The sequence below is a fragment of the Bufo bufo genome, chromosome 2 (genome assembly GCF_905171765.1).
Source record: "Bufo bufo chromosome 2, aBufBuf1.1, whole genome shotgun sequence".
Classification (NCBI taxonomy): Eukaryota; Metazoa; Chordata; class Amphibia; order Anura; family Bufonidae; genus Bufo; species Bufo bufo.
The window spans coordinates 50,431,739-50,445,542 of record NC_053390.1 but is presented as its reverse complement, the minus strand read 5'-3'; the positions used below and the strand labels follow the sequence as shown (position 1 = coordinate 50,445,542).

Here is a 13,804-nt window from a genome sequence, read left to right as displayed (position 1 = left end):
GGGGTCCGACTGCTGGATTGAATGGAACTACAGTTATACATTCACTCTGCCGCTCCATGCAAATCTTTGAGACTGCTGAAGATAGCTGAGAGATGGTACTTGGCTATCTCCAGCAGGCCCGTAGGTTTGAATGGAGCAGCAGTGTGTATGCAGGACAGCCACTCCTTTCAAATGGGAGGAATACAGGACCCCGTTCTCATGATCGATGGAGAACCCAGTGGTTGGATCCCCACTGATCTGACGCTTATGTCCTATCCTGTGGATAGCATGGAAGTCTCTGTAATAGAACAACCCCTTTAATCTCCTAACATTAAAACTGGAAAAACCCTCCCGAAAAATGTCACATTTTTTTTTATTGATTTTTAACGTGTCTGAAGTAAATATTATTGGCGCACAACGCCAACGTCCTTAACCCCTTAGTGACATACCTAATTTTAGTCGTAAGGACCAGTAACATTTTCCCCCCCCTCTGCGTCCCAACAGTCATAACTTTTTAATTTTCTCCTCTAAAATTTTTGTTTTATTATGTAGGTTTTTTTTAGGAACCATTTTAGGGTGTATATAGTATATTAACTAAATTGTATTATTTTATTTTTAGGGGGAAATAGAAAAAAAACTGCAATTTTAATTATCTTGTGGAATTTATTTACGGCAATCACTGTGTGGTATAGCTATAACTTTATTAGGCGGGCCAGTACAAATATGCCAATTTTTTATATATATATACAGTACAGACCAAAAGTTTGGACACACCTTCTCATTCAAAGAGTTTTCTTTATTTTCATGACTATGAAAATTGTAGATTCACACTGAAGGCATCAAAACTATGAATTAACACATGTGGAATTATATACATAACAAACAAGTGTGAAACAACTGAAAATATGTCATATTCTAGGTTCTTCAAAGTAGCCACCTTTTGCTTTGATTACTGCTTTGCACACTCTTGGCATTCTCTTGATGAGCTTCAAGAGGTAGTCCCCTGAAATGGTTTTCACTTCACAGGTGTGCCCTGTCAGGTTTAATAAGTGGGATTTCTTGCCTTATAAATGGGGTTGGGACCATCAGTTGCGTTGAGGAGAAGTCAGGTGGATACACAGCTGATAGTCCTATTGAATAGACTGTTAGAATTGGTATTATGGCAAGAAAAAAGCAGCTAAGTAAAGAAAAACGAGTGGCCATCATTACTGTAAGAAATGATGGTCAGACAGTCAGCCGGAAAATTGGGAAAACTTTGAAAGCAAGGGCTATTTGACCATGAAGGAGAGTGATGGGGTGCTGCGCCAGATGACCTGGCCTCCACAGTCACCGGACCTGAACCCAATCAAGATGGTTTGGGGTGAGCTGGACCGCAGAGTGAAGGCAAAAGGGCCAACAAGTGCTAAGCATCTCTGGGAACTCCTTCAAGACTGTTGGAAGACCATTTCAGGGGACTACCTCTTAAAGATCATCAAGAGAATGCAAAGAGTATGCAAAGCAGTAATCAAAGCAAAAGGTGGCTACTTTGAAGAACCTAGAATATGACATATTTTCAGTTGTTTCACACTTGTTTGTTATGTATATAATTCCACATGTGTTAATTCATAGTTTTGATGCCTTCATAGTCATGAAAATAAAGAAAACTCTTTGAATGAGAAGGTGTGTCCAAACTTTTGGTCTGTACTGTATATATATATATATATATATATATATATATATATATATATATATATATATATATATATATATATATATATGAAAAAAAGTGGCAGCACCGTCACTGATGCTAACAAGAGTGTGCAGCTGGCCCAATGTGGATATAAGCAAATCCAATGGATGGAGATCAAAAAAAATAATATATATATAATTTATATATTTTTTTCTTTCCTCCTGCATGCTGTCAACTGCCTCCCTCTCTCCTCATCCAGACTGAAGAGGGGGAGGGGCTGCTTTCCAAGTTTTCAAACAATACCAGAATTACGGCATTCTCTCCACTACATTGGAAGATATAGCTGTTAGAAATCCGTATGGCAGTGAATGCAGCTGAAAGTAAAAGCAGGTTTCAGCACTTTCACTCCAAACTCGATTTCTAACAGCTATATCTCTTGATATGGTGAGATAATGCTGGGATTCTGGTTTGGAATGCCAGCTTTCAAACAACACCAGGTCCATATTTCTAGGTGCTACTTATCCAGAGATATGATGCAGCCCTCCCCCATCCTACTGCTCTGCTGTGCTCTGGCTGCATTGTTAAGTGCGTTTCACAAAGCCCGAGCCCAGTTCGGGCAAAACTGGTTAAGTGGTTGATTCCCCATCAATGGTAAATAGACTTCCGGGGGGGCTGATAAGATGCTTTAAATAAGCTATTTAAAATTGCAATGCATTTCTTTTTCGCAGAAGACACAGTGGTAGCCGTCTCAGTCACTGGCATCCTGAAGGTCTGGATCATTACAGCAGAGGTTCACCGCATGCAGGTAAGGATGGTTGTTTATACTGTGCACGCAATGAGATGCTAATGTTTGGCCAATATCGGACTGTTTCTTGAGACAAGCGGCCGGTGAAGAAAAGATGAGGCTCGGTGGCTAAAACCACAGGCTGTGAAATATGTTTCATCAAGACGTGTCAGTAGCTAAACACCAATTCCGGACTCCCTCAGAAATTGTGTATGCAGTTATCTTCCTAATAAACCAGTCTTAGCACTTCTCGATATCGCTTTCACCTCTTTATTTCATTAGAGGATTTCAAGTCCAGTCACATAGCAATAGGAAATACGTATCAGACCTGAGTCTCCTTCGTTCCTCCATGTGCATTAGCCAATATAATCCAACAAATCGGAGCCACTATGCATTCGGCAGCGTACTTTGTCACATGTGTCGTTTTGGGGGTGCAACAACCCCTATCTCCAGCCTGTGTTGTCACATCCAACCCCTCCTTTTAACCAGTATGTGACCATGTGACCTCCTATCGATCTATCCTGTATAAAACCATCTATAAATATGTACAAATGTAACCTCTAATGCAGCGGACAGTCAAAATCACAATAAACCGATATCTTGCGGGAAAACGTTAAATGCTTTATGTCCCAAGAGGCTGGATCCAAAACATTCTCCTTGCATGTTGGAATGCATGGAGATTACTTCTGGCAACGAGAGTGTTAACTCAAGGAGACAAAACTTTAATGTTTTCCTGTAAGACATTGGTTTATTGTGACTTTCTTTATTGTCTGCCACATTAGGTTGTTACATTTTGTACTTTTTTTGTTTTTGTTTTAGATGATTTAATCTAGGATAGGTCTGAGATTATGTGGTCGCTTATTGGTTAAATGATAGGGTTGGATGTAACAGCAGACTATTAAGAAATGGGGTACGGGTCCCCCCGAAAATCTGTGCTTTCCGCAGTATGATACTCGGACGCTAGGGAGCATAGCTCTTATTTTTCGATTATACTGGCTAGTGCACATGGATGAATAAATGAATACACTATAAGGGCTCATGCACATGACCGTGCCGTGTATTTTAGTCCTCAAAACACGGATACCTGCCGTGTACGTTCTGCATTTTGCGGAACGCACAGGGCTGGCGCTATATAGAAAATGCCTATTCTTGTCCACGATTGCAGACAAGAATACGACATGCTCTATATGTTTTGAGGGACTGCAGAGCAGAATTACAGATGCGGACAGCACGCAGTGCGCTGTCTGCTTCTTTTGTTACCCTATTTAAGTGAATGGGTCCGCACCCGATGCGCAAAATTGCGGAACGGATGCGGACCCATTCATTGTGTGAATGAGCCCTAATGCTGGTTCTATAAATGAAGAATCGATGATCTATGTCTGGACTTAGGTCTGATATATTTTTCATATTGCTAAGAAATTGGAAGTCAGAAATCCTCTAATAAAGAGAAAGGAGGTGACAGAGATTTCATGAAGATTCTTATACTGAGAGATGAGAAATGCATATGGATACCAAGGCATGTACCAGGCTGCTGACTCGTTTTGCCTCCTGCAACATGGAGTCATGAGGCATCTGTAACAAGGCTACTGCGGCGCCTCTTTTTTTCCTTTTGGTCTTGTTTTTTGTGCCGGTGATTTTGTCTGCATGACACCTGCACAAAAAAAAATATTTATACTTCTAGTGCAGGGCACCATGCATAGGATTTTTTGCTCATTTGTCCTATTTTTTCCCCCCATATATTAACAACTGACGTGACATCACTAGCTGGTTTGGGTTTCCACAGTGACGTGACATCGCTAGCTGGTTTGGGCTCCCACAGTGACGTCACTAGCCGGTTTGGGCTCCCACAGTGACGTCACTAGCCGGTTTGGGCTCCCGCAGTGACGTCACCAGCCGGTTTGGGCTCCCGCAGTGATGTCACCGGCCGGTTTGGGCTCCCACAGTGACGTCACTAGCCGGTTTGGGCTCCCACAGTGACGTCACTAGCCGGTTTGGGCTCCCACAGTGACGTCACTAGCCGGTTTGGGCTCCCACAGTGACGTCACTAGCCGGTTTGGGCTCCCACAGTGACGTCACCAGCTGGTTTGGGCTCCCACAGTGACGTCACCGGCCGGTTTGGGCTCCCACAGTGACGTCACCGGCCGGTTTGGGCTCCCACAGTGACGTCACCGGCCGGTTTGGGCTCCCACAGTGACGTCACCGGCCGGTTTGGGCTCCCACAGTGACGTCACCGGCCGGTTTAGGCTCCCACAGTTATCTTGCAAAAAAATTGGCCTGCGTTGCTGCATTTTTTTCCAGTGACATCAAATCACATTGTCGTATTTGCCAAACAGTAGTTCTGCTCCATTTGTGAAACCTGTCCGATAATATATTTCATATACAGGTTATGGGGCACATGACACTATGTGACTCAACAATGTATTGGGCCGCAGACTCCACTTTCAGGTTTGGGGGGACGTCCTGAGTGGTTGTTTCTGCCCTAGGTTAATTCACAGTTTTTGGCCTCATTTTCAGATTTTGGATTCTTTATTTGCAGGACACAGAACCGGTGTTCGAAGAGGAATCGAAACCTATTTATTCCCAGAACTGCCAAAGTGTTTCCTTCTGTGCATTCACGCAGAGGTCGTTTCTGGTTGTCTGCGCTAAATATTGGAGGGTAAGAGCACCGCTATTGCTGCTGTACCGGTGCCTACACACTTTTCTGCCGGGTACTGCAGACACCTCTATTCGCACGAATCGCTGCTATCCCTTCATTTTGTGGCTCATTGGGGGTCCCAGAGGTCGGGCGCCCACTGCTCCTAAATTCTTGGCATATTCTACCAATATGACTTTCCTAGATGGAAAGGACCCTTTAAATGTTACCAGCCCTGCACCTAGATGTATATACCAGCCATTAGATATAAACAAGAATGTTCTGATTCACCGTCAGCAAGCAGGGGTCTTACAAATACTGCGGGGCTGAAACAAAGCATGTCAGAAAGTGAAAAACTTCTCATTATGAAATGATTAAAGGGGTTTTTCGGTTTGCATCAACATCCTGTAGAACTATCCTTTATTTCTTGTACCTTTATGGCTCCTATCTCCCGTTCGGGCGTTGGTCACATGACCATGTCCATGCAGCTCTTTCCTTTAGGGTCCATTCACACGTCCGCAATTCTGTTCCGCATTTTGCGGAACGGAATTGCGGACCTATTCATTTCTATGGGGCTGCACGATGTGCTGCCCGGATCCAGAAATGCAGATCCGCACTTCCGGGTCCGCATTTCTGTTCCCGAAAAAAAATAGAACATGTCCTATTCTTGTCCGCAATTGCGGACAAGATTAGGCATATTCTATTATAGTGCCGGCGATGTGCGGTCTGCAAAACGCGGAACGCACATTGCCGCTGTCCGTATTTTTCGGATCCGTAGATCCGCAAAACACACACGGATGTGTGAATGGACCCTTATCCTGTGATGGTACGTCTATGGGCGGGGCAGTGATAGGGGAGTGTCTATGTAACTGGGTGGGTGGAGCTATAAACTAGCTGGGCGTTAGGGACAAGGAAGGAGAAGTGCATCGTGGGTTTGGTTGGATTCAGCAACAGGAAGTGCTACATACAGGATGGAAACAGACCAGAGGGATTGGTTGTTTCTGCTAAACAACCATAGTAATCCTAGGAAACCTCTTGAAGCTGGATCCGTCTCACAAATGCATTGCAAGAACGGATCCATCTGTCCGTTTGTCATACGGACAAACAGATCTGTTTCAATTTTTTTCACATTTTTACCATTCTGCATTGCGGTATCCAGCACTAATACATGCCGGATCCGGCATTCAGGCAAGTGTTCCGGGTTTTTGGCCAGAGATAAAACCGTAGCATGCTACGGTTTTATCTCCATCCTGATCAGTCAGAAAGACTGAACTGATGCATCCTAAACGGATTGCTCTCCATTCAGAATGCATGGGGATAAAACTGATCAGTTCTTTCCGCTAAGCTAAGAGAACTGTCCTGCATCAGCAAAAACGCTTCCGTTACTGATAATACAACCGTCTGCATCTGTTATGAACGGATCCAGTTGTATTATCTGTAGCATAGCCAAGACTGATCCGTCATGAACACCATTAAAAGTCAATGGGGGACGGATCTGTTTTCTATTGTGTCCGAGAAAACGGATCCGTCCCCATTGACTTACATCGTGTGTCAGGACGGAACCGTCTTGCTCCGCACCACATCGCGGACGGAAAAGCGCTGCTTGCAGAGTTATTCTGTCCTCGATGGGGACGCAACCAAATGGAACGGAAGGCATTCTGGTGCACTACGTTTCATTCTGTTCAGTTTTGTCCCCCTTGACAGTGAATGGGGACAAAACGGAAGCGTTTTCCCCCCGCTATTGAGATTTGCCATAGTGGAAAGGGAAAGCGCAAGTGTGAAAGTAGCCTCAGCTGAATATAATGATACCTGTCACTTCGATCTGTTACCTCATTATGGAGAAAAAGTACTTTTAATCCATCTGGAATTGGACCGTTAAGTGCACCAAGGGAGGGCCCAAGCCACCCTCCTTCCTCTGCCAGCCGCTCCTTCTCCTTGATTGACAGGGCTGGGTCCCTGAACAGTCATCTCTCCTGACCCTGTCAATCAAGAAGGGATGGAAGGGAAGCAAGGGTGCACACAGTGACTTGGGCCTGCCCTTGGTGCACTTAAAGGGTTTGTCCGGGTTCAGAGCTGAACCGGACATAACCATATTTTCACCCAGGCAGCCCCCCTGACAAGAACATGGGAGCATTACATGCTCCGATGCTCTCCCTTGCCCTGTGCAGGATCGTGCAGGGCAAGGGCTTTTTTATTTGCAATAACACACTGCCGGGCGGAGGCTTCCGGTGACGTCTCCAGGTTCACTGCTGGGCAAAAGCCTCCTCCTGGCAGCGCTAAGGAGAGCCCGTTATTTCACTGTATCTCCTGAAAATGCCTTTGCAAAGGAGGGCATGCTCCGTTGCTCTTGTCAGGGGGGCTGCCTGGGTGAAAATATGGGTTAAAATGGATTAAAAGTCCTTTTTCTCCAGAATGAAGCACTGGATCGCTATGTGAAAGGTATCATTACATTCAGCTGAGCTAGTCCTACAAGGCACTGCGCCCGGTTTATCCGTGAATTTTTCCTTTAAGACACTGAGCTCTCACGTCATAGGCTGTTACTGTTTCTTTTCCTACCATCGGGCACTTACCTCTGCTCGCCCCACGGGCTTCTTTCAGGTGTTTGATGCGGGCGACTATTCTTTGCTGTGTTCTGTCCCAAGTGAAGAGGGTCAGACATGGACAGGAGGAGACTTCATAGCTGCGGATAAAGTCATCATCTGGACGGAAGACGGACAGAGTTTCATCTATAAGCTCCCAGCCAGGTGACTTCTGTGTTTCCTTCTTTACTCTCCTGGCAAATAAGATGACATTTGGCAGTAGCCGGGGGAGGAATCGGTGGTGTCCATTGCACACCATAAGAAAAAGCACCGCCTCACGGGTTCTCCGCTACCAGAGAGGTCAGCGCTTTTTCCTATAGTGTGCAAGCACGGCCACCATTGCTGGGATGCAGGGTGGTCGTAACCATGGAAACGAGCAGCGTATAATGTGATGGAAAAATTAACCTAGCCAGCAAAGAAGGCAATATGGAGAATCACAAAACATTAGGAAGTGGCTTGTATTCACTTTCTCTACATGATGATAAATGCCAGCTGCTGAAGTGAGAGGACCCCTTTTAAAAGCTATAAACGCCTTCGGGGCAACTTTTTAATTTTGCATTTGACTTATTTTGAGCTAAAAATCATCACTTCACTTAAGTAGAAAATTTTCAATAAATTTTTAGTGGTTAAAAATCAGTCTATTTGCAGGCTGTCCCTCCTGAGTTCCGTCAGCTGACGGCTCATGTGAAGCTTTATCTCTGATCTCATAAACACCATATTCTTTTCAGTTTGATAAGAGTTTAGCTACAATGAGTGTTTATGAGGTCAGGAAATCAGAGATAAAGTGTCACATGAGCCGTCAGCTGACGGAACTCAGGAGGGAGATAGATTTTTAAAAACAAAAGCTGCTCAAAATGAGTACAATGCAATCATAAAAAAATAATTGCCTTGAAGATGTCTATAGCCCGTTCTTTCCATAGAGCATCTCATATGTAGAAAAAATATTTGTAAACTGGGATTATTTAAAACGTAACCTTTACTAGGTCATTTAAAATAATATGTCACACTAGGTGAGAGACGACAAAGACAACAATAAATTCCTCCACTGCATCAATTCATATTCATATTCCGTTCAGAACTAGTAAAAAGAAAAGATGGGTGGATCTCACCTCGTCTGGGCGGGGTCTAACTGTGAAGGATGGTCCTGGCGATGGTCTATCCACGGACCAATGTGACCAGGTGCTGTTGTGGTATTGGCACGCTGTATATCCTGGAAGGCCCTATTGTGGCTTTCCTGCCTGCCTAGGGGGATAGGGACTCAAGCCTGCCTACCACAATGGAGCACCCGCCCCGACAGGGGCGACCCCACACCGAGCCTTTCCCTCACTGATGGAAAGGCTCGGTGTAGGGTCGCCCCTGTCGGGGCGGGTGCTCCATTGTGGTAGGCAGGCTTGAGTCCCTATCCCCCTAGGCAGGCAGGAAAGCCACAATAGGGCCTTCCAGGATATACATCGTGCCAATACCACAACAGCACCTGGTCACATTGGTCCGTGGATAGACCATCGCCAGGACCATCCTTCACAGTTGGACCCCGCCCAGACGAGGTGAGATCCACCCATCTTTTCTTTTTACTAGTTCTGAACGGAATATGAATATGAATTGATGCAGTGGAGGAATTTATTGTTGTCTTTGTCGTCTCTCACCTAGTGGGACATATTATTTTAAATGACCTAGTAAAGGTTACGTTTTAAATAATCCCAGTTTACAAATATTTTTTCTGCATGATTTGGGTGTAACTATATACAACGTACAACTATCACTAAGAGTGGTATACATAATTTGTTTTAGCATCTCATATGTAACACAATTATGTAAAGCCAAGACGGCTATAAATTGTAGTATAATATATATGTATTGTTGCATATACCGGTCAGGTTCTGTTCTTTCCCACATACTGTTGCTTTCGGCTGTGTCCTAGCCAGTGATATACTTATTATCCAGTACTGTTGCTTTCAGCTGTATCCCAGCCAGTGACTCCTTTCGTATTGATGTTGGGAAAGCAGTGGAGAACTCAATCCCACCCTTGCTGTACAGCGTGATGCCAAAAGAGGACAAGAAGGTGCGTGTGTGCCCTCCATAATCTAACGCCACCATAGCCTGGCGGATTCTATTTATTCCCCTCATTTTTACATGTCTTCCTTTTTTTTTTTTAAGTGTTAACATTATAAAATCAATGGGAAAGCAGAGCGGAAGCTAAGTTTAAAGGGGTTGTCCAGCTTCTAAATGGGTATTGAATAACCCCCACCAAGTAGGACCTGTCCAGAGAAGCATATTCACACTGTCTTCACTGCACTTTGGTCCCTACATGTAAACTTGGGGGGTCACGTTTGCCGCTACGGCCAATGACTGACTGCGTGGTACATCACTGTAGTTATGTGTCACTTGGGGGACACGTCACCACTGCAGTAGATTGGACAACACCTTTAAGATTTGTGAATAATATGCTGCCATTATCTAGACCCTCTTCTTTCAGTCCAGAAGATTCATGTGTGTGTGTGTATATATGTGTGTATATATATATATATATATATATATATATATAATAAAAAACGGGCAGCACTCCAGAAAATAAAGTGAAAAGAAATGTATTCACCCATAAGGCAATGTGACGTTTCGACTCAGCGCTAGAGCCTTCCTAGCACTGAGCCGAAACGTCGCATTGCCTTATGGGTGAATACATTTCTTTTCACTTTATTTTCTGGAGTGCTGCCCGTTTTTCTGTTTTTTATATACGGGGTTTGCTTATCCCCATTTGCGGCTTTTTGCACCCACCTGCTTTCTGTTTTGACGGTGCTGCCACCCCTTTTTATATATATATATATATTATATATATATAATATATATATATATATATATATATATATATATATATATATATATATATATGAAAAGGAAACACACCGCAGCACTTCCAATAGGCGAAAGTTGTGGGATCCTTTATTCACCCGTGCAACGTTTCGGTCCACTTGCTGGGACCATTTTCTGCTATTCACACGTTGCACGGGTGAATAAAGGATCCCACAACTTTCGCCTATTGGAAGTGCTGCGGTGTGTTTCCTTTTCATTGATCACTTTGGTCGAGTGAAGTACCGCTGGCCCCCCTTTTACTTACATGTCTGCCAGGTGTGATGCCCTGAATTTTTGTATATAACTTATGTCTCTCCAGCTGTGCTGCATTGCATATTGATGCCTTTTTTCATCAGGTTGCTGCTATAATTCCCCCCTATCCTTTACACTACAGCTTTGACCATCTATATAGCTGTTTTTGTGTAAGCACAGGCTCACTTAACAGTCAGTACATGGAGAATTGCTTTACGTTCCCTTTTTTAAAAATTGTAATAAAGCAGTGGGTACAGTTTAGCCCACGCTATTTTTTTGCTCTTGTGATTTATTCAATATGGTTTTGTGGTATATCAGGCTCTGGAGATGTTTGATTTGGAAGCAGTTGTGGAAATCCCAGAATGTGATCACTTCTCAGACCCAGGAAAAGTCTTAGAATTGTACACCCCAAGGACTCTACTCCACGTTCACCCCGCAGAGTCTCATGTAAGAGTTGAAATTTTGCTGTTGGTGCCAGTGTGACATCCTGTGGTTAATATGGCATGGTGTGTCGGGTTTATTTGGACCTGCATGCATTTTCCACACTTTTCTATTGCTGCCTATACTTCTGCATGCATTTTAATACCAAAATATTTCTACCGTTTGGTGTATTCCACTCTTGTGCAGACCTATGTGCGCCAGGTTGTTGCAGCTGTTTATCCACGGTTATGACCTACCATACAGCCTGATCCTGCAGTTGCTAACCAGCTTCTTGCTAACCTTCTCCCGAGCATTGGGGAAACATCTGTGTTCACAGTAGGTTAAATATCCAAGGAGACATCCGAGGTTCATAATGAAAGGTTCCACAGCTTGCTCAGCCATGTCAGAGTGATGGAGGAGGAGAGGAGGAGAGGAGGACACAGGCACACTGCCAGAGCACCGAGAGATAAGAGAGGGAAAAGGATCAGCTTTACAGGGAACACCCACTGAACCCTGAATTTGAAGCTCCACACAAGAGCAGCTTTACAGGGAATGCCCACTGAGCTCTGAACTTGCAGATCCAGAAAAGAGCAGCTTTACAGGGAATGCCCACTGAGCCCTGAACTTGCAGCTCCAGAAAAGAGCAGCTTTACAGGGAATGCCCACTGAGCCCTGAACTTGCAGCTCCACAAAAGAGCAGCTTTACAGAGAATGCCCACTGAGCCCTGAACTTGCAGCTCCACAAAAGAGAAGCTTTACAGGGAATGACCACTGAGCTCTGAACTTGCAGATCCACAAAAGAGATGCTTTACAGGGAATGGCCACTGAGCTCTGAACTTGCAGATCCACAAAAGAGAAGCTTTACAGGGAATGGCCACTGAGCTCTGAACTTGCAGATCCACAAAAGAGAAGCTTTACAGGGAATGCCCACTGAGCTCTGAACTTGCAGATCCAGAAAATAGCAGCTTTACAGGGAATGCCCACTGAGCCCTGAACTTGCAGCTCCACAAAAGAGCAGCTTTACAGGGAATGCCCACTGAGCCCTGAACTTGCAGCTCCACAAAAGAGCAGCTTTACAGGGAATGCCCACTGAGCCCTGAACTTGCAGCTCCACAAAAGAGAAGCTTTACAGTGAATGGCCACTGAGCTCTGAACTTGCAGATCCACAAAATAGCAGCTTTACAGGGAATGCCCACTGAGCCCTGAACTTGCAGCTCCAGAAAAGAGCAGCTTTACAGGGAATGGCCACTGAGCCCTGAACTTGCAGATCTACAAGCAGCATGTCAAAAATAACATGTCTGAGAAAACGAAGAAATTATACAGAAATCCACTAACACCATAGGGCAATTTTAAGCTCTCAAAGTACACATACAGGTTTTTAACCCTTTAATGACTAGGACTATGTAGGCCTTCCTCAGAGAGACGCCTGCTGTCTGCTACTCCACCAACAACTCTCTCTGCAGAGAATAGGGAGAAACATTGCTCAAATCTTTCCCCCCGCCCTCTGCTGTGCAGCCTGTGCCCTCCATGTCACCCCCCACCCTAGAAAGACAGGAGGTTTGCCATCATGTCCAGCTGTAGTTAGGAAAGGGGAATGAAAAAACATTTTTCTTTCTTCTCTGTCTGCTGACACCATCCCAGGCACTAGACCTCCAGTGCCTAGTGGCAAATACAGCCATGGTCACTCTTGATTTCGGCTGCTGAATTTGAGCACCGTAAAAGCACAGCACAGCCAACCTCATATGATGCAAGTGTCCACACACTGTAGATCCAGCAGAAAGTAAGAAGACTATGTCCACCTTTGGCCTGAAGTCGGTATCTAGCACGTATTCTTACATGGATGGTATTTTAGAGAATACACAGCTGGAGGGCTCATCAATAATCCAGCCATTTGTCTATTTGTATTGTAGAGCAAGCGATACGTAATGGAAGCCGCTCTGTGATTTTATGAAGTTTAGGAGGCGGCGGTGGCACTCTCGGGGGATGCAGGTGGTCTTTATACCGGGCCTCCTATCAGTTCTGTTGCTGTGTGATCAGTATACGCCATCGATTAGTAAGTTTACGTCTTCCTTGGAGCACCAGGCGGCCGCGCGGCTCGGGAGAACGTCTTAAACACTGACCAATTTCATCTGGAACAACTTAATTGCAGTTATTCGGATCTCTCCGGCGTCTTTGTTTTGAGCCCTTTCTTAACAATGCGCAATTATTGCGGGATGCGTTTCCTTCCATGGGGCTCATTGTCTCCCCTGTAATGACCTTCGCAGACAACTTGCAAATTTTACACAACGACGGCCGTATTGTTCATAAACAAAAATGCGGATAATGAAGCGAAAAAAGAGGAACAATTGTCATTTACTGCTCCTGGTAAACAATGAGAGAACTTCCAAGGGAGGGCAAGGCAGTACCAGCAGGGAACAGCAGGTGGCAGCAGCACAGCCTTGTATTCATCACAAGAGGAGTGAGCGCAGGAGGAAAGTTGTGCAGTTTTATTACATAGAGCTGAGTTTAACCCTTTAACGAACAAGCCTTTTTGGGCCCAAGCATTATATTTTATTTTTTTCCAGCATTCGAAGAGCCATATTTTTGTGTGTGTGCTTGGTACTTTATTGATTGATTTTTATTATAGGGATTCTCCAGGCTCC

The 13,804-nt window shown here is 44.6% G+C and overlaps 1 protein-coding gene across 2 annotated transcripts in view; it reads left to right on the top strand.

Moving 5' to 3' along the window:
• Nucleotides 1-13,804, top strand: part of WDR7 (WD repeat domain 7) — a 363,534-nt gene that overhangs the window by 22,511 nt on the left and 327,219 nt on the right. The window contains exons 6-10 of one of the 2 annotated variants that reach the window (XM_040421053.1): nt 2,377-2,453; nt 4,969-5,088; nt 7,663-7,808; nt 9,600-9,702; nt 11,061-11,189. In XM_040421053.1, coding sequence (XP_040276987.1) covers nt 2,377-2,453; nt 4,969-5,088; nt 7,663-7,808; nt 9,600-9,702; nt 11,061-11,189 — 575 coding nt within the window. The remainder of the gene's footprint in view (nt 1-2,376; nt 2,454-4,968; nt 5,089-7,662; nt 7,809-9,599; nt 9,703-11,060; nt 11,190-13,804) is intronic. The other variant, XM_040421054.1, reaches the window with a different exon arrangement.